Below are 25,237 nucleotides of genomic sequence, written 5' to 3'. Positions count from 1 at the left end.
GGCCCGAATGTTGGTCCGACTCTTGGCCCGACTGTTGTCTTCTGGCCCAGGCCTGCCAATCTGTGGCGACTCCTTTATCGGGCCGCTGCTCTTGGGTCTCCTCAGTCCGCGTTCGCGGCCTCAGACAAGTGCATTCCACATGCAAATCACAATCAGCGTCGGAGTAGTGATTTCCCAAAAAACGTAAGCAACCGATCTGCGGACCAAAAATAATGCGGCTTAAATTACAACAGCACCACAGAGGGAGAAAGCAATGATAGTTTTATTCCAACAACAGAGCAGTTTCCCTTATAAGGGTGTTCCTATCAGCTTACCCAAAGAGTACTTAATAAGGATATAAATATTATCTTAATACATGAAATTCATTGACCGAATAAAGTATAGTTTAAATATAAAGAATACATTAGGCATAGTCTTTAAATCTTTTTAAGGCTTTTTGTTTCAATCTCTTATTAAAAACCATCAAAACCTAACAAAATATCGTACTTGTATTTACTTGTTATTTGTTTACCCCAGAAGCCAATGCTAAGTTTAGAATATTAATATATTTGTTATTAGCTTAGCAAGGTAAACTTTTGTTGTCAGTGTATTCATACTAAGTAGTATGGTTTTCTTTTATATAAATTACTTCTTAAAATCATTTAAATAAACTATACCCAAAAAGACTAAATATTTTTGGTATCTTTTTCGAGTAGTATTATAGGAAGTACCATAAAATGTAATAAATATATAGCGTTAAAGCACCAAAAAGTTCATTTACGACCCAGTTTCTGCCCGAAGACCCTTATTTATTGAAACTTAAAGACTCACAAACCAAACACACAAAAAATTACCCCAAGATTGACCATAAAATCAGTTCGTTTACTAGAGTACCCTGATAGAAGCCACTAAAAAGTTAGTTGTCCTGGAAAAGGCTCTAATTAACAGTGGTACGAGCGCAAAACTATTTAAATGGAATAATAATCGCTCTGAGCGAAACGAATATCTACTTTGGGACTACGGCGAGCAGACTCAGTCTCGGATCCTAGGGGTTATAGTTAATAGGACTGCTTAGGCCTCATGGCTCCTCTTAAAAGGCACCAGAGAGGCACCAGCGGAGGGGCCGGCGTATGCAAATGGAGCCCTTGTGATTGAGTGTTTGTATCTGCAACTACTCCGCCATAATTTTCCGCATTCACCCGAACTCGAACTCGAACCCGAACGCATGTACGTAGTACGTAGCCAGGCCCGAGTGTGGTAATATTTTGAAAAGGCCGCGGGCCCTTTCGTTCATATTCGTTAAGTCCTCAGATGCAGGCAGATTCAAATTTCGGGAGAAGCCAAACGCTGCGGCGGCGGCGGCTGCGATACACGAATCATCAGCGACATGGCCATGGCTCATGGCTCATGGCCAGGCCTGCTCGCTTATTCGCCAGGTCTCTTGCACAGACACAGGGCACAGGAAAAGGCTCCTGCAATGTTGCACGACGCCAATAGCCGCGGGGAAGATGAGCGAGTGCGCCGCGCTCGTCGCAGCTCAGCTCTCTGCTCCCTGATCCGGCTCTGCCTCCTGCTCCTGCTCCTGCTCCTGCTCCTGTCCCGCTGCTGTTCCGCTGCCCCTTTTTCGCCTGCACTGAGACAAATTGTAAGCATATTGGAAATCCCTTTGCAAGTCTCAATATTTTGAAAACTCTTACAGAAAGGAAATTTGTACAGGAGTTTTACTTGAGCTAAGGATATAAAAATATATACTTTAAATTTAGCATCAGTTGCTATGTATATAAGATTATCTAAACTTTAAGAATATAATATGCAAAATAATAAATAATTTGTAATATATACAAAACCTTGCTTATTTGCCTTTATTCCGTTTCAGTTTTACAGATACCGAACGGTATGGCGATACTTTGACTTTTGAATTCAAGTCCAAATTGCAATTGATTGTTTTTAGTGTGTGCCACAGCTTCGGCAGAGGTTTTCTGTGTGCCATGAGTGAGTGTGTGTGTTTTCAGATGCAGTTGCAGCAGGCGGATGTTTGCAGCATATTTCCTACGGCTGTGCTCATGTGCACCTTTAATCCGCTCTGTTTTTTCGCAATTCGGCGGACGAGCAACCCGATAGAGCGCAGCGACCAGGGCGGACCATTTAAATTCGAGGTCAAAAGGAAATATATTTGCAGCTGTGTTTACCCACCGTAGATTGCGATTACGTACATATAAATGCGAACATCACATACTTTGGCAAACACTCACTCGCGTAAAAGTATCTTTAAGATAGCAGACATCTTGCATCTTGCCAAAAGGAACTATTGCTTTCTCAATTATATTTATTAAACAAATGAAGAGATAACTTTAGTTTTGGTTTTTCGATAATACCTCTTAAATAAAGATCTTTAAAGATTTAAAGTAATAAACTTGATAATAATAACAGTAGTAAAATAACTATTAAAAATTTCACTAGCAGTTTATTTAATTTCCTCAATAGTGAAAAGCGAATTTCTGATTTTCCAAGAATAAATAGGACTCCTTTAAGTTACCGTAAATGAAAGAATAATAATATTACTGCAATTAATCAAAAATTATTTAGATAAGAATTAGGTTTTCTTAACTGAAAACATATTTTATGTTGAAATAAATATGTAAAACCTAAACGTATAAAGGATAATTGTAAGCTTATCTTCGCGTCTATCCGATGACTACCAAAGGCAGGTACCTATGTATCTGCGGTATCAACTATTATTAGATTTACAAGATACAATTTAATGATAAAACTGGAAAGAAGTGAAAGATATTTGTTTCATGGATAAGCAATATAACAACCCCTCTCAAGAAATAATTAAAATACTATTTCGCACTGCCTGCTCTGATAATTTAGTGATAATGCCATCCTCGTACGTGGCTAACAAATGTGGAACGCGGTCCCAAGGATCGGGGAGCTCCTGCTCCTCGGCATAAGTGATTCCTTGGCCGTAACTCCGTTCACGCGTCACGCACAAGAGGTCGTGAAATGGTCAGCGCCAGTTAATTAGGCAATAAAACATGAATGCCGAATTGCGTGCGGCGCCTTTTTTTAGCTTATAAAAACGGATTTCTATGTGAGAAAATTATCAGTGCGTTGGAGTCGAGCGAAATTGCCACTATTAAATCAAGCGAATCGCAGGGCCCAAGTTCCATCTCCATCAGCGCTGTAGACATTCTGAGTCTCGGCCACATCCAATTTACGATAAATAACTGCGGACGGATTCGGATTCGGATCCTGATTCTGGTTGCGAGACCTCGAAAATTAAAAGCAAACATCCAAATAAGAGATGTAAGCATTTGGCCGAATGCAAGTGGTTGTTAAGGAATATAAATTGGACTATAAAATCATTAAAGCGCTTAATAATGATTAGTTGGGGTTGATTCTTCGCTCATTTTTACGCACCGAAAACGTTATAATTATGCTATAACAAAACGAAAAGGTTTTTGGTATTTGAGACGCAATTTCATAGCACGTGAAATCTTTGGTGTGCCTTATCTGCATTTGTAATATGAATATTGGATAAAGTAACAGCAGTATATAATATTTCAAATTAAATGCTTTTCTGATAATATAAACAATATATTCTAGAGGTTTAAACGGATGGAGAAACTATACCTTATAGTTATCATAACAACTGCATGTTCTGCAGCTATGATAATTTTGCGATAAAGAGAAATTTAAAGTAGTTCTAAACTTGTACTTGTTCCATTATATTTCTTAACAATATGTCTTAATCCTTAAAAAAAGGAAAGTTTCACAAGGAAACCTCATTGCAAGCCTTGCATATGTGCATCATTTGCATATGTGCTGCAAATATGTATGCGTAGCCCGATGTACCACCTGTACATACTTATACGCACCTAAACTGCTGCGATCTTTAGTGCCCGCGGATGCGTTTCTGAATCAAGATGGACTGAAAACTGAAATACTGGAAAACTGAAAAGTGCGTAGAGGCTGAGATGGCGCGGAACGGTATCCGTTTCTCCGCGGCTGTTTGGTTGGCAGTTGGCTGTTTGGTAGTTGGCTGTTAGCTGGTTGTAGGTGTCGCTGGCACATGTGAGCCTCTTGGCCCGTGTGAGAATAACTAGTTGGACGCTCGCCCAGAGCTATAATTAGGGATTCGCATTTGCCTCATTTTTCCGCACACTCTTAAGTGATTCGCCAAGTGTAAAGTAGTCTTTTTGAGAGACGACGAAGATTGCATTAAAAAGAAACACTTTTAACCAGCGCCTTCATGACAGGAGACAGTTAAGATGGCAATTTATCTTATTATTTAAGGCAATGTGCTGGCCGAAAAGAAAAGAAAAGGAGATCTCAAATTCTGGTGGTATGTACGCACGTACATTGGCTCCAAAAAACGTGTTGATATGAAATATTTCAACATGTTTTTAAACTAATACCAAAACAATAATTAGGCATGTTTGCTAATGACACGTCCGCGATGCTCAGCAACAGTAGCGGGAATCTCATACAATTAACATAATTTGCCTTTCGGTGATTTGTCTGCGTATAAAAAATATAAATCACAACGAAACGAAAAATATGTTTTTTTTTTAATATTCAACTTATAAATTTTAATTCGTCAATATGTTAGAGAAACAAAGTGTTAAGTTTCAACAAACAACTAACAATGCTTGTAGGGTAATACACAGTTTTACAAAACAGACACATTTACGAAATCAAAACAGACGGCTTAAAAATATTCAATTCGATCTACATGTTCCTTTAATTGTTAAGAAACATTTAAAGTACATTTTAAACGTATAATTATATAAGATTTACGTTTTCTTTACAAACTTACAATTTTTTAAGATTGTATAAGCTGGGAAAGAATTTTGGAGGAGAAATTGAGTTTATTAAAACAGAAATAAATTCTATTATTATCAAAACCGTTGTAACAATTTAAGTTTAATTAAAAATGTTTCTTCTATACGTGTACAAGTTTTTCTTTAGCGTATAAATTGGTTGGAAATTTTTAATTTTGTAGAAAATTCATTAAAAGATTCAACAATAAAGTAACCTACCGACAAGTGTATTTGACTTTCAAATACTCAAACTCCAAACATTGCTTTATTAGTAGTAGAACTACAAATATAATAAAAACGTATATGTTTTAAATCACCTAAGTACAAAGAAAATTGTTTATTTGCAAGTAATTTGTGTTTAAAATCAAACTTTTACTTGCAGAAATTTCAATGCGTGGCTTCCTTATAAGGTTGCACTCGTAGGTCCTTTAAAAACAGCCACCTCCTTAGCCCTAGACTTCAGTGAGCCCATCTGACATTTGCGGATTAAGATTTATAGCCGTTTTGTTCATCTCCATCATAAACAACTGGCTCTTCTTGCCCATATTTCTTTGTTTTATGGCGAAAGGCCGGGCTCTCAATAGGTGCCAAGCCTGTCCCGGCCAGTTCGAATATTTTAACGTTTTGCCATTGCCATTGCTCCATTGCTCCAATGCCCGACCTGTCGTTGCCGATGACTTTATTCGAAAATGAAGCGCGTGCCGACCCCCACTGACAAATTTGTTCTGCAGTCAAAACCAGCGCCGAGCACGCGTGAAACATGATATGCCGCCATTAATATAAATCATGTGATAAGTACAGTGCTGCGAGGACGCTGTCACGTATAGTATAGTATGTACGAATGACTTTGGAGCGGCACACATTGCATTGAAATCTGTTTATACAAATACGTTTCAATTTGTGAGTGTAATTTGCCTTAATTGAACCGTATCAAATCAAAGTTCCCTATCTCATAATATGCGTTCTTAAAGCTAAAACTATCGATCATATTTAAACCATTATTTTACGAATGGTTCTGAATCACTTTTTACCAATTTGAGATAGAAACGTAGTTAGTACGAAACCCTGCCTACCTGAAATCGAATCTCCAAGTATATTGAACTATGGTGGCTACAAATTGAAAGTTCGGTAATGCATAGTATACATTGGATACCTCCCATTAATAGTATCCATTTCACATCTATGAACACCAAATAAGGCAGATACATTGAAATTTTTGCTGACAAAAGACGCTCGCGGACCGTGGCTCTGTTTTTTTATGAACTTAATTAAAATGACGGCTTTCAGGTCACGTGGCCAGGCATCGTAATGTATATCCGGCTTGTTTGTAGTGTATTTGCTGTATAATTTTCCGACAAGCTCTCGCCGGTACTTGAGCCTCCCAACTCTCGATGCGAAGCACGGGGGTTGTGGATTTTCATTACGGAGCACTCAGGTGTGCGCATCCTGCGAAGCAACAAACACGGCCACACGGCCCCAGAAAAAACATATGCGTGTCGCCGCAGCGCCGCTCGTTGCCACTCGCACTACTTGGCTTTTCACTTTTTAGCTCGAAGTACTCGTCGCACTCCGTCCCAATTTCTCACTTAAACAGACCCATGTACTGAAATCATGAGAGATTATCCCCGGTGCACTTAAAAAAAATTAGGCTTATTAGTCGATAATTGAAGCAAGTAAAAATCATTTTTTCGAGCTCTAACTAATTTTTAACTATGAACTAAAAGTTAAGGGACTTGACAGGCAGAATTAAGAATATTGTATTAAATAATCCGTATATATTCTTTCGAGCTATAATCAGTTATGGCTAGATCGACTTTGCTGGTGAGGCAAGCAACTTGAGGCGCAGCAACTTTCTATCTATATATGTATTTAATTTCTATTTTCATTTGCACTTTCTAGCTAATCAATTTGATTTCCCAAATACCCATTTTTTCAAGTGCATTAGCATCTGAGTGGATGGCGGGGTGCATTTTTGTGGGCAAATGGGATAATATGCCTCGAAGTGTTGTATGGTGCTACACACAGTTTCCTCATGTATTAAATGGCATAAATATGGACACGTGCCCTTATTTTGAACTTGCTCGCTGCTCGTCAAAGATCCTTTTTCGCAAGCAGCGTGCAACTCGAAGCCGATTCCTAGCCCACAAGCCCACAAGAAGAGTATTAACATATCGAATTATTAGCCTACCCAGAACATTGGATAACGTGGATAAGGACGTCGCGGCCGCTATTCCGTAATTATCTCGAAAATCCCTTTATGCATATAATTGGCATTTAACTACAATAGAGTCTCTGTGGGCAAAGTCTGCGCCTGGTAATGCCATTACTTCCGCAAGATTATACAAATTCTGATATTGAGCCGTGAGGTGCTGAGCATGAGAATGCCGACCTTATTTTCACCAAAACACGAGATGCAAACCAAAGGGTCGACAATCAAAGATAAGCATACGCTCTTTTCAAAACGAACACTGAATCAACATAATCTTATTGGTCACGGGAAAAGTACAGAAATGGATATTGAACGGTGAAATATTGTACAAAAGAATGTAAGGTTTCACGATATTTTTAAATAAATCTTGTAGAGCATTTAAAAAATAACACAAACTACAGATACACACATATATATTTATGTTTTAGGATCAAGCTAACAACACGATTCTTTCATAAGAATCATGTAATTCTGGAATTATCTGTTTTAAATTTTCACCAAGCTTCAGTTTTCTAAGTTGACTATCTCCGAGATAGGAATCAAGATTCTAATGCTTTAAAATTCGCAAGCTAAATTACTTTTCTGATTCAAGTCTTCAGTTCTTACTCTAATTATAGATTATTATATTTGAAGTATTCCTTTCACACTTCATTCATATAATGACCCTTTATATTGCTTTCTTAAGATAAGTGAGCTAACCGCGGGATATGAACGTATATTTGTCACGTTTTCTTCTGCTCTCATTTTAAACAATACATCGGATTAAGGTACTAGAGCAAACTTTATTTAAAAATCTCAATAAATTTATATCAAGACTTTTAATTTCCAAAGAATCTGTGTCGTGTTTATCACTGACATTGCCGTCATTGTTATGGGAAAGTACAATTGCTTTAGCATATTTGCATGCTTGGCGGTTAGAGTCCGGGCCTTGATTAATTTTTGCAGCCAGGACGAGCGGCTTATTCAAGACCGACCCACCGCACTCATAAAGTAATCAGGTCCGCCAACTGCCGGGGATTTGTCACCCCCATTAAAGAGCGTTTGATGTATTATTCGGTTCATTTGGCCGACAGGTCTGCGCAAACAGAACGCTGCCAGTTGAGCAGCCGCCACCGCTGGCAATAACAAGAAGAACGCCGAAATCAAGAGCGGACTGCCGGTGACAGGGACTAAGTCGCAGTGTAAATAGGACTATTCGAACAAACAGGATCAGATCAGAAGCGACCGACCGTTGGCCGGCTTAGTAAAGCTCGCACGTCCATTTGTGGTAGCTCAGTAACTCTGTCAAACTATACTTTAGATGCGTAAATATGAGGACTACATATGGGTATCCTTAATTTACATACAATTTTCCTCATTACTATACTATCTCTAATATGTGACAGATATTGTTAAGCTTAAGACATTCTCTTTTTAAAGCCTTCCTGCTTTACAACTTTGAGGTTAAGCGAATTATGCATTTACCGGCGGTTGGAAAGATGGCTTGATGGTAACGTGGCTGTTAAGGAGAAAGTCATCAAAATTTTAGATTTTACAGAGTATTTATGGTCAAATTTAGCATGTATGATTGAATTGTCTGCCGCCTGATCTATGAAGTTACATTTCAAGTAATAACATTATTTCGGCCTACCAAGCAGCGAAATTAACAAATTCATCCCCTTTTTCTATGAGCAAGACGGAAGTTTGAAGTTTGAAGAATATACCCTTATTTACACCTTCTGACCACTAGATATTTCTATACATTTTGGTAAAAGTTATTATTATCATCATAATATAGTTGTATATTTCAAATCAATAGTCTTTTGGGCTCTACATTTTTAGACAAGTCCGGATTGATATAAATTTAAGCATTCGGCTAAAGATTTTAGATCATAGAAGTAGCATTTATTTATTAAATCCCTGAATAACCTGCCCATCACTTTTAATCTCCAAAATCAATCTCATAAATGTATAAAAAATTGGCATGCTTTAATATAGTATAGCAATATTTCTTCAAGTCACATAGACACTACCACTATATACCAAATAAGCTACACTTTATTATTTTATCACTTTGGGGAAATATCCGGTTAGTACATAGATCATTGGGAAAATTTATTCAGGAAATGTCTGAACGTTATAAATTATTTGTTATTAAGGTATCTAAAAAACACAGCTTGTCCCGCCAAATTCACTTTTTATCGCATTATGTAAATACGGTAAGGAGCACTGGAAAATTTAAGTACAAATACCTGCCAGGCACTTGCGTCCAAGGTAGCCAGAAATGACATATCCAACTCCTACGGAAATAGACGAAAAGTTGGTTAAAGTAATTTTCCAATTTGGCACCAGTGTGGCCTCAGTGTCTGTTGGCCGACCGACCTTCCGTCGGAAGTTGTTTGTAAAATCCAGAATGATGACAGCTTTCGCAGTTGGCCAATGAGTGCAAATTTATGTTAATCGGTGTCGACGCGCGGGGGATGAAGTTACTCCAAATCGGACTCGCACTTGGGAATCACGTGCGGATGCCGCCGGAACTGGATGGCAAAACACGGCTATTTAGTTATAGGATAACTCGGTTAGGGAACACGGCCTGAACTTGGACTTGACATCCGCCCAGTGAATTTCCGCTCCGGTTTCCTGCACTCGCACTTGTGCCAGAGGTTCCAGCAGCGGATCGGCACTGGAGGAGCTGCGTCGTCGTCGTCGTCTGAGCCAACTTCCGTATCTCCTTTGTGGTTTTCGGCCAAAGGATTTTCCCTGCCCAGCTTACATTCCGTTCAGTTCAGTTCAGTTCCGTGCGACCGAAGACCCAGCCGTTGGCTATGTACTGTTCTACCCGGGGGTGTATGCATGCAGCTTCTGTTGGTCATGTGCCACCCGATCCGTGCCCCATCTCTCCTCCCCTCCCCCTCCCCCTCCCCCCAAAATCCTCCCAAGATAGCGCGCAGCTTTCGCAACGCACACACACACTGCATGGGGAACTTTTGCCTCCACTCCACACTCCTGCGTCTCCACCCCCACACTCCACATTCACCCGGGCTTCTGTACATGGACATATGTACGGAGTAGGTACCTGTACATACGCACTGCGACTCCCTGGACGCGTATACATGCGTACCGCACATCTGAGATTCGGGCGGACTTTTCTATATGCGGACAATATCTCCCGAGGAAATGGAACTTTGCAAAGTCGGCAACGGACACGGCTCATGTAGAGTGATAAGTGCATAATTACACATAGCCCGTACATAGGGATGTGTGTCTACACTCGGGTGGTGGCATGCAGATACATAAATATTTATGTGGTGTACGGTGTACGGGGAGTACATAATACACTGCTGGATTTAATATTTCTCCCACCCACTCCCCGAATATCGTTGTCCATTGCCGCCAGGCACTATGTGTATGTGTGTATGTGTGTGTGTGTGTATATGCCTATATACTGCACTCGAAAAAAAAAAGGACATGGGTTCAAGCAGCGAATAATAGCTTTGGTTTAAAGCATATAATTTATACATGCTTTATAACTAATCAAATAAAAGCATTTGACAAAAAAAACAAATTATATAATTATAATTATTAAATACTAAATATTCTAAATCAATATTTTCAATTAAATTAAATTTAAGATGCATAAATACTTAGAAATGATACACATTTAATTATTATTATTTAGTATCAATTGCCTTATGAATTTATTAAAATCAGTCTCCGGTTCACGTATCCTTAAATTTCTGTATACTTTCTAGCTTAGTGAAATGTAAATCTTTAACGGGTAAATATTTATTTATGTTTATAATCATTTCTTTTTTTATTATATAATGATTTAATTATAAAATCTGTCCATGTTACTTTCCTTTAGTATGTTAACATTTCTTCAGAAATCACATAATAAATATAAATATAAGAGAATATTTTATATTTTATGTAATTCTCTACATCATAACAATGACTTTGAAGTTGCAGTGTTATTCGTTTACTTTTTGTTTTAAATAAGTCACAGAAATTACTTTAACTTTCGCAATATATGTATAAAGACTCCTCTGAAATTAATTTACATCTCTACGTTTGATTATTATCCAAACTTTAGATCCATTACTTTTTTTTTCACTGTAGAGCCTTGCTTGGGAGTTGGCCCGCAAAAGGGGGAGTTACAATCCCCTGTGTCACCGGCAACAGCCCCAATACACACTCAGCTGCTGCTCCTTCCCCTGCTGCCTGCTTTGTTGTTGCTGCTGCCGCTGCCCGAGTACATATCGCTGTTGGGGATGCTGGCAGAGTTCCCAGGCAGCGCGTTCGAGGCGGTATGTATCTTTAACTCACCCCTGTGCCGCTTTTTATTTATCTCGCCCTCCGTCCTGCTCCGCCCTCGCGCCATCTCTCTCTCTCTCAGTTTGTGCTCTCTTAAGCTACCGTTGTGCTCTTAACTCGTGCCTCACAGATACATTCAAGCGACGGAGAGGTGTGCCTTGCATCTCTGCCGTGTAACGCTTTATCAGTTATCTGCTCTCTTCGAACTTCCCGTTTTCAAAACAGAATGACGTCGAAAAAGCATCACAAATAGCAAACCCCCCCTAAAAATTCTAGAGTGCGATTTTCTTAAAGTTAAGTAAATATTGAACTTTTCTGTATGATTTTTACCAAAGTCCTTCTGTAATGTTTTTTCTCTACCAATTGTCATAAACATACCAAGTATTTAACATTACAAATTCTAAAATCATTTAATATCTAACGTCCGATTAAATATTTTGGAACGAGTAAATATAAATAAGATATTGTTAATATAGTCCGAGATGTAGGAATCGGAATATTATATTCTGCAATATCATTTTTAATATCAAATTCTGGGCTTTATTTAGATATTTAATATTAATACTAAAACTAGCTATTTATTTCTTACGCATAATTACGTAAGGGGCTTTAGACCAGCATCTAATCTTAAATATAAGTAATATAATGAATAATATAATTAAATACTAACCCTATCGATTGAAAGCTTTAAGTAAATTAAATTTAAATTTAAGTACATAGCTTTTTGGGGTTTGTACATAGCTTTTTGCCTTCAAGTCACAAGTTAAAAAAATAATTATTAAAAAAAAAATTATTACTAATAATAATAATCAGGAAAATACTAATGTTAGAAAGTTAGTGTGTTCTTTAAAATGTAAAAAATAAAACTAAAAATAATAAGTCGAAATTTTGAAGAAGATCTAAGTCCGACGGACCACGAATAATTATTTTTTTTTTTTTTGTGTTTATGCTTTTCAAAAACTGTTTTGCAAACTCAGCCGCTTGATTTAATCCAAAATAACTCCAGACTGTAGTTTCATTATAGTAATTTAAATCAATCAATCATTTTTCATTCGTTGTTGTTTCTTTTTTAATGGTTACTACATAGTTGATGTATTATTATTCAAATTATTTATGTTATCAATTGCCAAGAATAACAATCTTTACAATTAATAATTAATAAGTAGCCACATATTTTTGAAACAATGTAAAAATAACATGTAATAGCTTAAATAAATACGGAATAAATCAAAATCACAAAAATGTATGCGAAAAATCTTCTTGAAGCGACAGTAGAATGCACAGTCCAACAGGTAAATAATTTCTTTTTTATATAAATATCTCAGTTTGTTTTCCATTTAATTTATTTAATATATATTTAAATTTTGTGCAAAACTGCCGCATTGATTATCAAAACACATATGTATGCATTTTAAGGTAAATAATGCTGGCAATGCATAATTCAACAATTAAACACCTTAGGCAGTCTGTACAGTATTGTTTATATACGTGCCACTTATATAATATACAATATAAAGTAACATAGTGTACCTAATGTATTTTTGTTTTTGTTTCTTTTTTTTTGTGCAAAGAAGAGACCATTTATATAATACAATAAATATTACCCCTTTGTTGAAGTTAGGCTTGGTTTAAACTTTAAACTTTAAACCAAAACTCTAATGAAGTACGCATGATGTATGAATATTGCACCTTGTTTGATATCTAATAAAACTCTTAGCTGCTTCGTTTTATTAATGAATATTTAAATGAGTATGAAATCGAAATAACAATGATAATAAAATAATAACATGGTTACCTAATGTGCATAATAATACGGTTAGCAAGAGCCGCTCGTACTGGCTTATGCACGCGGAGGTACATGCTTACCTGCAATATTAATTAATCATACTTAAGAGAGAGGAGGCACTGCCTCCTTGCACGGGGCTGGCGGTGGCCTAAATGTTAACCGCGCGTCATTAGTTGCCCGACTGAAGAAGAGCAATCGAGAATAGATTAGTATTTAATGGCTTTTATATATTTATAAAAAAAGAAACCAATGGCTCAAAAAACATCCAAATGCAATTGCAGCGGAGCTGGGAACCTGCAGGCAACGTGGCCAGGGGCATCATCAGGGCCCAATGTGGATGCCTAGGAGCACGTGCGTTCCAGCGGTCCATGGGATTTCGAAATCATATATTTATATTTCCACTAATTCATTTTTAATAATTTGTTTGGTTCTGAGGTCCGTTGCTCATCACGCCCCGCGCTTGTGTGTTAATTATCGAGGCTGGGACTGCGACTTTGACTTGGTCGAGAACTGGAACTGGAGGTTTCTTATGCTGACGGTCGGCAAGACAAACGAGTGAAGCCATGCAGGAGCAGCTCGAGGTCCCCAGAGTTCCCCGGATTCCGAGACTTCCAGACGAACTCTGGGATTCTGATTCGGGGGTGAGATCGGCTCGTCTCAAATAATTTATCGTGTGCGTCCAGATTCTTCTTGCCTTAAGATTATGCTCGCATATGAAGCTAAATACAAGGTTTAAGCTGAAATGTGTGTGTAGCCGTCATCTACATATCATTAATGACTATTTAGCCGGACTTTCCAAAGTCAAGCAGTTAGGTTCATAAACTTGCATTAGTGGTCGCTGCCAAAGTCCGTAGGTAAATTTTAATGATATAATAATATAATTATTAAAAAATGCTCCATATTTTCATACACTTAACAACCCTTGGCCCTTATAGACTTCAAGAAAAACATGTTACCTCCTAATCAGACTTTCATATTTTGTAAACAAAAGGTCCTTTAAAATTCTTTAAGTTGTCTACAATATTTTCAATTCACCGCAAATATATTAAAAATATATTTATTACATTCCAATGAATCCTTTCTTTAAGTGCAATTCAGCTGGTTATGACAACAAACTTTATTCAGCGTTTGGATCTTTGGACTTTATTTGGGAGCATTATAATTATGGCACCGCTATCCCTGCCTTCAGTTAACAAATGTCAATGCCAAAGATCGAAGCTCCGACAGCTTCCAGACTTCCAGACGGAGGTGGAGCTTGGGGCGCTGGCCAGAATCCAGGACCGAGGGTCGCTAGGCTTGCGCAGCATTCCTCGCACAGAAGGAAGTACTTGCTACCGCTCCCTTGCCTCCATCCGACGTGGCGATGTCCTCCTCCTCATCCTCCACTACCTGCATCGTGCTACACTGGACGAAATCCATCCTGATCGCAAAGAGGAGGAGTAGCGCACATAGCGCAAGGGACCAGGTCCAGGGCCAGCGAATGACCACAAGCAAAAGTGGGAGTTGCTATAATTGTTTAATTATAGGATTTTGCTTGCTTGACTTTGCATTTTGTGCTCATAACTTTTGCACTGAGTTCGTATTACCTGCAATCGCCGAAGTATGCGGTTTAATAAATGCCCTTTAAAACATATCTTACCCGTGAATAGTTTACTTCTTCTACTTTGATGGAATGTTGACTTATAAAGTTCAAAAGATATTATATTATATAAATAAATTGAGTATTAGACTTGCACTATTCATAACCTTGATATTTTAATATGTTTAGAGTACATTAAATTAAATTATTTTAGAATTATGATTAAGTACAAATAACCAACTTGACCGGTAAAGGGTGTTCGAACATCACCCTTGCGCTCTGAATGTCTTTCATTCTTTCAGTTTTAACACGGGTTGCTCTCCTTGTTCTCCGCTTTATATTAACCTTCGTAACAAAATCTACAATCGCTTCAGTGCTTGAGCTTTAGAGCCGGCATCGCCTCCGATTCTGCACTGCCCTGCCCCTCATCCACATTCCCGCCCAGCTTTTGACGACCTGTGTCGTTATGGCCGCAGCAGTTCTGCCATGAATAATCCCGCTGTCCCGCGATAGAAGTCGTACTTATCATATCACAGCAGTCGATGATCAGCTCATTATCGTTCTTCGGCGGTTCAATGCGATTTGGAATATTACAGAGTCCACAAGGCAAGAATTTGAAAAGCAATGGAGATGGTTTCGAATCTAAATGCAATATCTATAATTTCGTCCAATTCGTAATACCTTGGTTTATGATTTGCATAAGGTACTTATTTCTTTTATTTTTTTTACAAGTGTCATTAATTTGGTACATTTAAACTGGGGAAGCTCTTTAAGCTTTCAATAGGAATTATTTAACCTTGTTTATATTCGGTACCGAAACGGGTATTAAATATCAAGTATGTCGTGTTGTTTGCCTGACAATATCCTAGATAAATTTGTTGAATTCCCAATCAGATCAGAAAAGACTTGTGCAGGCCTTGTTGTGCTGTCAGAAATTTAACGAAAAGGATTTAATAATGAGCAGTCCAACACAATGTACTTTAGCTTTCTTACTTATTTTATTTTGAACACTTATGAACATAAGAAAATTTTACAGAAATATAAATTTAAAACCTTGACGGATTGAGTAAAGTTTTAAAATCAACTAATATGACCCAGAATATAAGCAGAATTACACACATTTAATCTATCTGCTTTTCATTGTTATCACAGAGAACATAAACACTTAATGTCAAAGGACATTAATTACCTAAATTGAATAAGAAAATATTTATGAATTTTATTCCATAGCAATAGATAGAGTATTTCATTTGTTTATGGGGTATCTGACCGTCTTTTCATGCTGTTGCGACTCATTAGACTGCTTTTTTGTTGTAACTTATATTTCTAAGTTATTTTGTGAAATTAGCGAATCCAGAAGTGAATCCATTTTAGCAACATTAGAGTGCAGCAAACTTGGTATGCGGCAGGGATTTTTGCCGATCCTATCGGCGGGTCCTGCCCCGGCTGCTGATGCCGCTGGTGATGTTGATACCGCTGCAGCAGCCCTTTTGTGCAGTCGTGTACCGAGAATTATGGCCACTAGCCCGTGCCAGACGCAACGCCTGTTCAGCGTACCATCTTCTGCACTGAAGCCAAAGACCCAGCCTGCCCCGGGGCGATCATGTACGACCTGGAGAGACAGAACACCGGAGACCGGAGACCAGGGACCAGAGACCAGAGACGGGGCTTGCAGCCGCCCCAAATGAGCCCGAGTCGTGGAGTGGGCAACGATGAACGTAGGAGCTTTGGCTGGGCGGCAGGCTTGTCCGTGCTGCGACATATCGGAGCTCCCAACCAACCATAATTGCCCCAACGATCTGATGGGCCAGGGCCAGGACAATCGGGGGACAAGCCGGCCGGCAAGTCGGTCACAACGCAACACCCACAACATGCCGTCATCGCCGGCCAAATCGTCGAGGTAATTTAGTAGCAGGACCCCGTGCATTCTAATATTCAGCGATGCCAGGAGGGGGGAAAAGGGGGCGGCACCAGGGAAGGAAATTGATGGGCAGTTTCCACTATGCTTCGAATACTCCAGACGTGACGTGAATAATGTGCACGATAAGGATCTCAAATGCCTTCTTTCGTGGAGAGTGCATGCAAATTTTTGAAGATTATGCCCCGATTACCAGCAGTTAAAGTGATTTGGAATACTCTGTATGGGTATTGGAAATTTTACAGATTTATGCCCTTGCATTTAGGAAGTTATTATTTTTCGGCGTTTTCGTATTTAAATTACAGCATCATATTTATATTTATTGCGAGTACGTATTTTCGAAAACATCTGCCAATTTAAAGAACGTTAGCCTAATCGCATTCACTTATGTATGTATCCTCTTGTATAAATATATTTATATTAATTTGTTTCAAAGGACCAACGAGAAAATAACGTTTAAATTATACTTTCGAGAATCACAGGACGAGGGTTGCTTCAACATGTTTTGATCCTTTGGCCCGCAAGGTTGGGCTTTGAACTTTGTATTTATTATGTATTCAATCAATATTTTCACTGCGCCAAGCTCCTTTCAATTCAATTCAATTCAATTCGCTATATAAAATCCCAAATTTATTCAAGTTTATACAAACAATTTGATTTACTCGGCAATAGGATTGATTTAATGTAACAATAATAAGCAACACTGAATTTCTTTAAAGTTGTATGTTGAAAATAGTTCACTTATCTATGGTTAACAGATATTCGGATTTATGTAACTCTTGCAAAGAGTTTTATAAGTAATGTAGTACCGCTCTGATAAATATGCATTTTGAGAACTGTACTTTAATAAACCCTAACAATTGTCAATAAAAACCTGTCAAGTTTATTATTCACGAACATTTTGTCATGTGCAAACAGCACACATGTATTTATGCATATCCCTCCCTCGAGGATTCCATTTATTATTATTAAACTTACACTTGCCACAGCGTTTTCTAATGGGATTATCTCGATGATAATGAACCGCACACCCTGCACCCGAAATTAGCCGGCAATTGGCTTTCCCATGACCAAAGCAAACCAGCCGTATATACCCGAAAATAAGCCTCTTGCCCGCCTTTTGTGAGCTCCTGGATGTGTGGGCAGGAAAAGAGCAATTGTATTCGGGCATGAAATTCAAATACAAACATCGCGAACAATGCCGTTTATGAACCTGTCAATCCGAAACACAATTGGGATTGTGTGAATTGGAATCAGTATGGATGGGCCGAGTATCAATGCGATTGCTTAATCACTCGACACGACGCCTGTGAATTGGCGCCAGCTGCTAACTTGCTGCGAATGTAATGCCCATGAGTGCATCTGCGTGGGTATACTTATGTTTGTTCAAGTACTCCCAGTGTTTACTTACCGCCGTATTATCATGTACTTTTGCTTTTTTTCATACAAACTGCACTCCTTGAATCCTCATTGGTATGTCATCTCACTCTATGAGAGTGAGGTGGTTTTCAGGGATCCGATTCTTCCTGGATTATAGGTGAATGTATTCTGCATGTATGTATGCTTATGTAAGATGCGTTTCCGTTCTCATTGATTACCTTTGTATATGGGTAATATCTCCTCTATTCGTAATTTTAAATTTACAAATACCGACTTTGGAGGTTCGACCGTCAATATCGAAAATGAAGTGTTTCGGCAGAAGGGGTTCGTAAATATGAAAACAAAATGGGGTTCTACCCCATACACGGCTTTTAATTGCAAATCAGTTTTGGTATGTGAAATAAATGTGACAAAATTATTTGAAAAAGTTATTTTTACAAATCAAATAGGGAATACATCGAAAAGTGCATTGGAAAAGCTTTATTGTTATGGACATTAGAAAATATTCTAACGTGTTGAAAATGATATATTCTTTTTGTATCGGGAAGTTTTAAGCTTTCTTGGAATTTCCATTTTAATCCATGCCTTATCAACAAAGCCGGTGAAAGTATACTTTCTAAATCTCTAGATATGTATAACCCGTGACTTACCTTAAAATCTTCATTAAAAACCTTTTAACTATCGATATACAATTTTGTTTCAGATACTTGAAACAAACAAATAATGCCTAAAAAAGATTACCTTCCTTGCTTAAACTCAAGCAACCCCGATTCAAAAGTTTAATTTATAGATGTATCTGTTTAAACTAATTGGGGGTGTAATAGAGCTATTAACCGCCTCGAATGACAACACCCCTTGGTGCGGTCGTTTTGTGTATAATGTGGGCCAAAGGTAACACATTAACATGAACAATTTAAGTAATTGTAAGTGGCAGGCCAATCCGCAACCCTCTCTCTCCGCCGCGGGGGTGGCTAATTTAAACATCGTAAAATGTATATTTTAATGACCGCCTTGGCTGAGTTGGTATGCCAACACTTGACAAGAGCACCGGGATATGCACATAGCACTTATTAGGACATATATAATTATGTGTATCAGGCATGTTCACAATTTTTTGTCGGCACATATTTTTAAACGAACGCGAGAGCGATGCGAAGAGTGACAGATTGCGTGGTTTGACGAGAATTTTGACAGATGGCTCTTTTCCAATTCTGCTTTTTGATCTGACAATTTCTGGGCTACATTTAAAAGTGTTTTGTTATCCTTCAGTGCGCCTTGTTTGGCAAATAGGTAATTTAAATTTAAACGAAAAGGGGTGACGGATTATGGCGCACAAAAAAGAATACAATTTACAATACAGTTAATGTCAATATTACTGTCACAATATTTGGGATTATCTTGATGACGACACAATAAGTGTTTGAGACACTGAAATAAGACTTATTACAATTTGGAGGAAAACAAGAAAGTACTCTATGACGACAAAAAACCGAGTACTCATGTCAGTGGATAAAACGATTTCTTTTTATACCCCTGCACCCTTGCATTATAATTTAAGGTAAAGGTTTTATTGCCGCATTAAAGGAGTCTTATATGACCCTATAATACTTATACATAATAGATAATTCATACTAACTGGCTCGATTTAGGCATAATTTCTTTCTGTTTTTGATCAAGATATACTTTATAGGATCCTTTTTGACTTCTTGACTGGAGTTTAAACTTATAAATTAAATTGATACTGATCAAGAATAAATATAATCTACGTTTTGACCGAAATCTTCTTCCTTACTGTGGAAAACACTTTCGCCAAAAAAAACAAACGCGATGAGAATTAAATGATTTCTATTTTTTCCAATAATATTTTACCAAGTTTTACATTTTGTTTTTAATATTTTGGTTAAAATAAAAAGCGAATGCTACGAATGCCAAACTTCTTAGTCAAATTTTAATTTTATTTATAAAACTATTATTCTATGACTAATGTAAAATCTAAGATGTGGGCAAGAAGTAGCACTTTCCCAACACAAAACCATATCCGTCTCCTGCAAGAACCCAATCCAGCTCCTAGCAAAATCCAACAACAGAATTTTTAATGATCTCACGCACAAATATAGTCCTTAAGCCCATCATATTTAATTCCCTTACATTATAATCTGTAAATACTCAGTTGAGCGGTAGGCTACAGCAGTCAGTGCTCCTAATAATAAGTTAGATTATAGTTTAGAAAATTAAGATTTCTCTATATTAATAAAATATTCTTTCTTTTTAGGCCTTTTGATGAAAAAGTTGTTTTCTGTTTCATTCATTATACATGTACATACGTATTTATATATTATCCAAGTCGATATTTAAAAAGATCTTGTTGTACACTATTTTATTGTGATGACATTATGTATTTTTGGTCTCATTAAGAGAAAGACGCCAACGTCCGTGATATAATCAAAATCATAACATCCCTAGGCGTAAATTATGGGTTGCCACATGTTGGGTTGACTTGTGGGCAGAAAAAAAGAAAGCCACGGGCGATTCGTTTTTTAACGCCACAAGGGCGTTCCTTCTTCCTGATGGAGAAATTTGGGTATCGACAAATTGTCACGTATCCCTTACCACTCTGGATGGCCAATATGAAAATTGTTTTTTACCAAACGTTGGGGGTTTCACTAGCAGACCATCTATTTGAAAGCGTCAGGAATTGTAATTACAAATTTGTGTTCCAACCACTCGGCACGCATCGCACTCAAGTCAATTTCGGGGTGGTCTGTGGTTAAGCGACCGTGTAATACTCAATTCTCAACGGCTTCGCTTGGCCCCGCCACTTGCGGTAATAAAAACGTTTTAATAACGCTTTCCACTTGCAGTTGGATTAAAATATCAAGATAATATAGGTAAATTTTTGCATTTTCATCATTCAAGATAAACAAAAATTAAACATCACTCTATTCGTATGGTAATTTAAATATTGATTTTGATTGTTGATTAAAGATTAGAGTCTTCTGTTAGGTTGGTATCTATATTAATATCTATCTTAAAATCTCTACAGTTTACAGTGAAAACATGGTACTTTGTAGCAGATCGAAGGATCGTAAACATAACAGAATTTTTGTAACTTTTAAGATGGTATGCCAATGAATTAGTATTTATTTTTATACAATGTCTGAAGCAGTTTTCAAGCTCCACAAATATTTTCGGTCTCTCCGACTTCCCACTTTATCCCGACTGGTAAACATCATGCTGCACCCAAGGATCATCTGATATATATCTAGCATGAATCCCATATCTCTAGCTGATCATGCGTTTTTGGCAATATATTTCTATTCCTTTTTATTATATTAAAAATAATGAGTCAAAGTTTAACATCGATCATAGATAAGTAGACGAATGTTTGCGCATACCAAACTCTTCTATAAAGTTATATTATCTGATAGCCACAACACCAAAGGTATCACACAACGCACAAAAAAACTACACTCGCAAAGGACTGCAAAACCAAACTTTCCAATACTACAAAAGATCTCCCTAAACACCCCAAGAAACTTTTCATTCAAAAACACAAGCCTTAAACAGACAACTACAAATTTCCCAACCCAGTACTCTATACTTTCCTTCGAAAAGCCAATCCAACTCCTTGCCAATCCAACTACAGCAAACCAAAACAAATCATCTTATTCTTCCACAAAGTAATAAGTTAGTTCTTAATTTATAACTAATAGTAAGCTTTATATAAATAAAAAACAAGAAAGGAAGCTAAATTCAGCACGCCGAAGTATATAAACCTTTGCAGACAGAACTTCGATTCCATACAATATAAATTATATATATTTATGTAAAAAAACAATGAAGTAATACCTGCTTTCATTTCATTCACCTATACATAATATGTATATTTGCAGTTTTACATTCACAGATTTGCATTTTTCCTCTACATCTAACGATCGATTGTATGGCACCTATATGATATAGGCGTCCGATTTTCATAAAATTTCATATCTCAAATTTGATGAAAATCTGTTGAAAACTGAAAAAGTTGTAATTTTTAATTGTATAAAATTTTAGATCGTTCCTATGGAAGCTATATGAAATTGTAGTCCGATTTTTATAAAATTTTACACAAAATTTAAGACTAATATAAAATGGCTATACCTCAAATTTGATGAAATCGTTCCTATGGGAGCTATATGATATAGTAGTCCGATTTTCATAAAATTTTATACAAAATTTTAGAGTATAGTAAAATAGCTATATCTGACCCAATTCTATTGAAAACTGAAAAAGTTAAAAATTTTTTTGTAAAAATTTTCCGATTATTCCTATGGCAGCTATATGATATAGTCGTCCGATCCGGCCCGTTCCGACATATATACGAGTGAGAGTATATAGAAGGCTAACTACAAAGTTTCATTTAGATAGCTTCAAAACTGAGAGCCTAGTTTGCGTAGAAACGGACAGACGGACAGACGGACAGAAGGACAGACGGACAGACGGATATGGCTAGATCGACTCGATTGTTGATCCTGATCAAGAATATATATACTTTATATAGTCGGAGGTGCCTCCTTCAGTGCGTTGCAAACTTTTGACTGAAATTATAATACCCTGCAAGGGTATAAATATATGACGCAAATCCGGCTAGAAGAATTTTTGCACAAAAATATATATGAAACGACTTGTGATTTAGTATAGAAGGAAACACATATTTTTTATTATACTCCTTTATATTATTGTTATGACTTTACGAATCAAGAATTGCCTACAAATTTAATTTAGAAAATTTAATATTAGGAAAAATAAACTGGAACATATAAACAATGGCATGCCTATTTCGCACCGTCCTGATTTGTGGCTCCCGAAACTAGTACCAACAGCACCACCGGAACGATGTACATCCACTGAAAACAATATATATATATATTAAGTTTTATATGTATCATTTTCTTGTATTCCATGGACTTACATATTTGGCAAAGAATCCTCGGTTGTCGCGAACTTCTCCACGCTCTCTAGCCTCACGCTCGCGCTCAACTTTCTGAATAAAACCCGCCGTGTCTGGCACAGGAGCCAACTCTGCGTGGCGAATCAAGACATCTGTGCTGAATTGTGATTCTACTAGCTTGTTTAAGTCCTCCTGGGTACAGCCAACGCTGCCAGGGCCTGCGTCCTCAGAGACTGTTATCCCGGTGACGAATCCAGAGGGATCGAGCGAGATCCAAAGCACGTCGTTCAACTGTGCTTGCAGCAACCTACAAGCTTTGTTGGATGTGATGAACTGCGCCTTGGCACCGTTTGAGTAAACTACCGTGGCCTTTAGACGGTAGAATTCGTTTTGTCGGGCAAGGGTCTAAAATTATAAAATATATATAAATGTGTAAATATGTATAAATATCAATATAAATATAATGGATTAATATTAAAATCTTTATAGTGTAAATTACTTTTTTACATCTTGAACACCTGTATTTTTAACTGGTTAACCTTTGTACAGCATTGCAGGGAAACGTGAAGGCGGCAGCTATTTAATCATCCAGCGGACATTCGCCGGCTTCTAACCCTTTAAAACCATAACCAGAATTACCTTAAGCATGTCCAGCTCAGCCTCGCTTAAAGCCGGCTGGGCTACATTTGCCAATCCGGAGTTCAAGCTTGGAATGGTCACATTTCCGCGGAAGGAGAAGCCATCGGGCACAAGAGAGTGCTTCAGCTCCACCGTAATCCAACTGTCATGTTCCAAGAATGCCTATGAAGGAAAAATATGATTTGATGCTTACAACTCACAACTAGGAACTTACCCAGCTGCCAACCACAGCACTTAACATGGCGAATAACACCAATTCCATTTTTAAATTCATTTTCCCTGAAAAATTTGTATTTTCTATTTGTGAATTTAATGAGGGCTCATCCGAGCAAAAGAGTGTGACCGCGTGTCCACCTTTTTAAAATCCCGCAATCCACAGCAAAATATATACTAAAACATACCAACAATGTCAACCTTTTATATAGTGAGTTCAGTAGCTACCAGGTAATACGATTGAATAACTAACTGACTGAAAATATCGGATCCTGGATACAGCTGTCTATACAAATTGCCATTTCACTATCCCGATTTTCTCCACCTCTACAATGTGGCTACAGAAGTAATCTAAAGCAAGGCTTTTACCTTCTCAATTCAAGGCATAACACTTAATAATAATAAAAGATAATCACAAAATAAAAGTTTTATCTGATAACGCAACTCCTAGGACTACCCTTTTATAGTGATATATTTTATTTTTGTTTTAATCGAATACAAATATTTTGAAAAACCTTTGCAGTCATTTGAATAATATAAGATAATATAATAAAAATAAGATGCAAATATATTGAAAACCAACAAAGCTATAATTTTTTCTATTTTCCGATCACATCACAAACATAACTATTCAAAGTAGACAGCTAGCTAAAAACTGAAAAACTATTTTGAGTTGTGATCATAACAACTTTAGCATTAGTATAAAAATTCAAATATCAGGCTTCGGTATGTGCCAAACGAGGTCAACGGCTCCTGATCAAGGACATTTTATTTTACTGATAGCCAACGCCAAAACATATGATTAAGCCATATTCTTCTTGGTATTTATGTCAGCACGCTTTGGTTTAAATACAACTTTAGATCAATATTTTACTAACCGCAAACGTTTTGTTACTTTGAAATACACTCCGAAAATTGTTGTTAACATCTTTAAATTACACACCATTCTTTCAACCAGTGGTTTTTACTCTCATTATGTTGGGACTTAGTAGGCCAGTAGAAGATTTAAAAATATGGCAATGTAGCAATAACTGCTGATCTAAAAAATCCCAACCATAATGAGGGCACACACAGAACCAGCTTATATTTAAGTTAATTTAAAACTGACAAACTTTCTCAAAAAAGCACAATCTTTTATAGTTGCCGATGAGAGATTAATGATAGTGCAATAATGTTGGTAGAAACGTATTATGTAATGGACTGAACATAAACTAGATACCGTTCAGTTTCAATATTTAACCCTCTAAATTGCAATGTCCCTAATCTGTTTGAACATTATTATAATATTTTTGCAATAAATATTAATATATATATTTTATAGGAACAACTTTGTAAAAACCCAAAAAAGCAACAAAAATTAAATATCTTTTTAATTAGCTTTCAGAAAGTTTAGGGCTAACTTTGAAGTTTGTATTTTTTTTTTAAATAATGCCTTAATAATGAGATTAGAGTGTTAATATCAAATGAATAGTGAAATAAGAT

The 25,237-nt window shown here is 37.1% G+C and overlaps 2 protein-coding genes and 1 long non-coding RNA gene across 4 annotated transcripts in view; 1 reads left to right on the top strand and 2 right to left on the bottom strand.

Annotated features, from left to right (window-relative positions):
* Positions 1-9,857, bottom strand: part of TfAP-2 (transcription factor AP-2) — a 29,678-nt gene extending 19,821 nt beyond the window's left edge. The window contains exons 1-2 of one of the 2 annotated variants that reach the window (XM_086834573.1): positions 9,376-9,857; positions 9,246-9,293 (exon numbers count right to left, since the gene is read on the bottom strand). In XM_086834573.1, the coding sequence (XP_086690699.1) occupies positions 9,246-9,284 (39 nt within the window). In that variant the 5' untranslated portion in view covers positions 9,285-9,293; positions 9,376-9,857. The remainder of the gene's footprint in view (positions 1-9,245; positions 9,294-9,375) is intronic. The other variant, XM_086834570.1, reaches the window with a different exon arrangement.
* LOC147643577 (uncharacterized) lies at positions 1,232-1,825 on the top strand. The gene is made up of 2 exons (XR_015271996.1): positions 1,232-1,624; positions 1,679-1,825. It is a non-coding gene; the product is annotated as an uncharacterized LOC147643577 (long non-coding RNA).
* Positions 9,858-22,602: 12,745 nt separating the features above from the next.
* EMC10 (ER membrane protein complex subunit 10) lies at positions 22,603-24,863 on the bottom strand. Its single transcript, XM_020960431.2, has 4 exons — positions 23,757-24,863; positions 23,543-23,704; positions 22,925-23,308; positions 22,603-22,859 (listed from the first exon to the last, which is right to left on the bottom strand). The coding sequence occupies exons 1-4, from the start codon at positions 23,814-23,816 to the stop codon at positions 22,788-22,790; spliced, it is 678 nt and encodes a 225-aa protein (XP_020816090.1). The 5' UTR covers positions 23,817-24,863; the 3' UTR covers positions 22,603-22,787.
* Between the last annotated feature and the right edge of the window lie 374 nt (positions 24,864-25,237).

Source organism: Drosophila serrata, unplaced genomic scaffold, assembly GCF_035046125.1.
Source record: "Drosophila serrata isolate PLE 108 unplaced genomic scaffold, ASM3504612v1 contig_272, whole genome shotgun sequence".
Taxonomy (NCBI): Eukaryota; Metazoa; Arthropoda; class Insecta; order Diptera; family Drosophilidae; genus Drosophila; species Drosophila serrata.
Note: the sequence above shows the minus strand (reverse complement) of the source record. Positions and strands in the feature narration are given on the sequence as shown.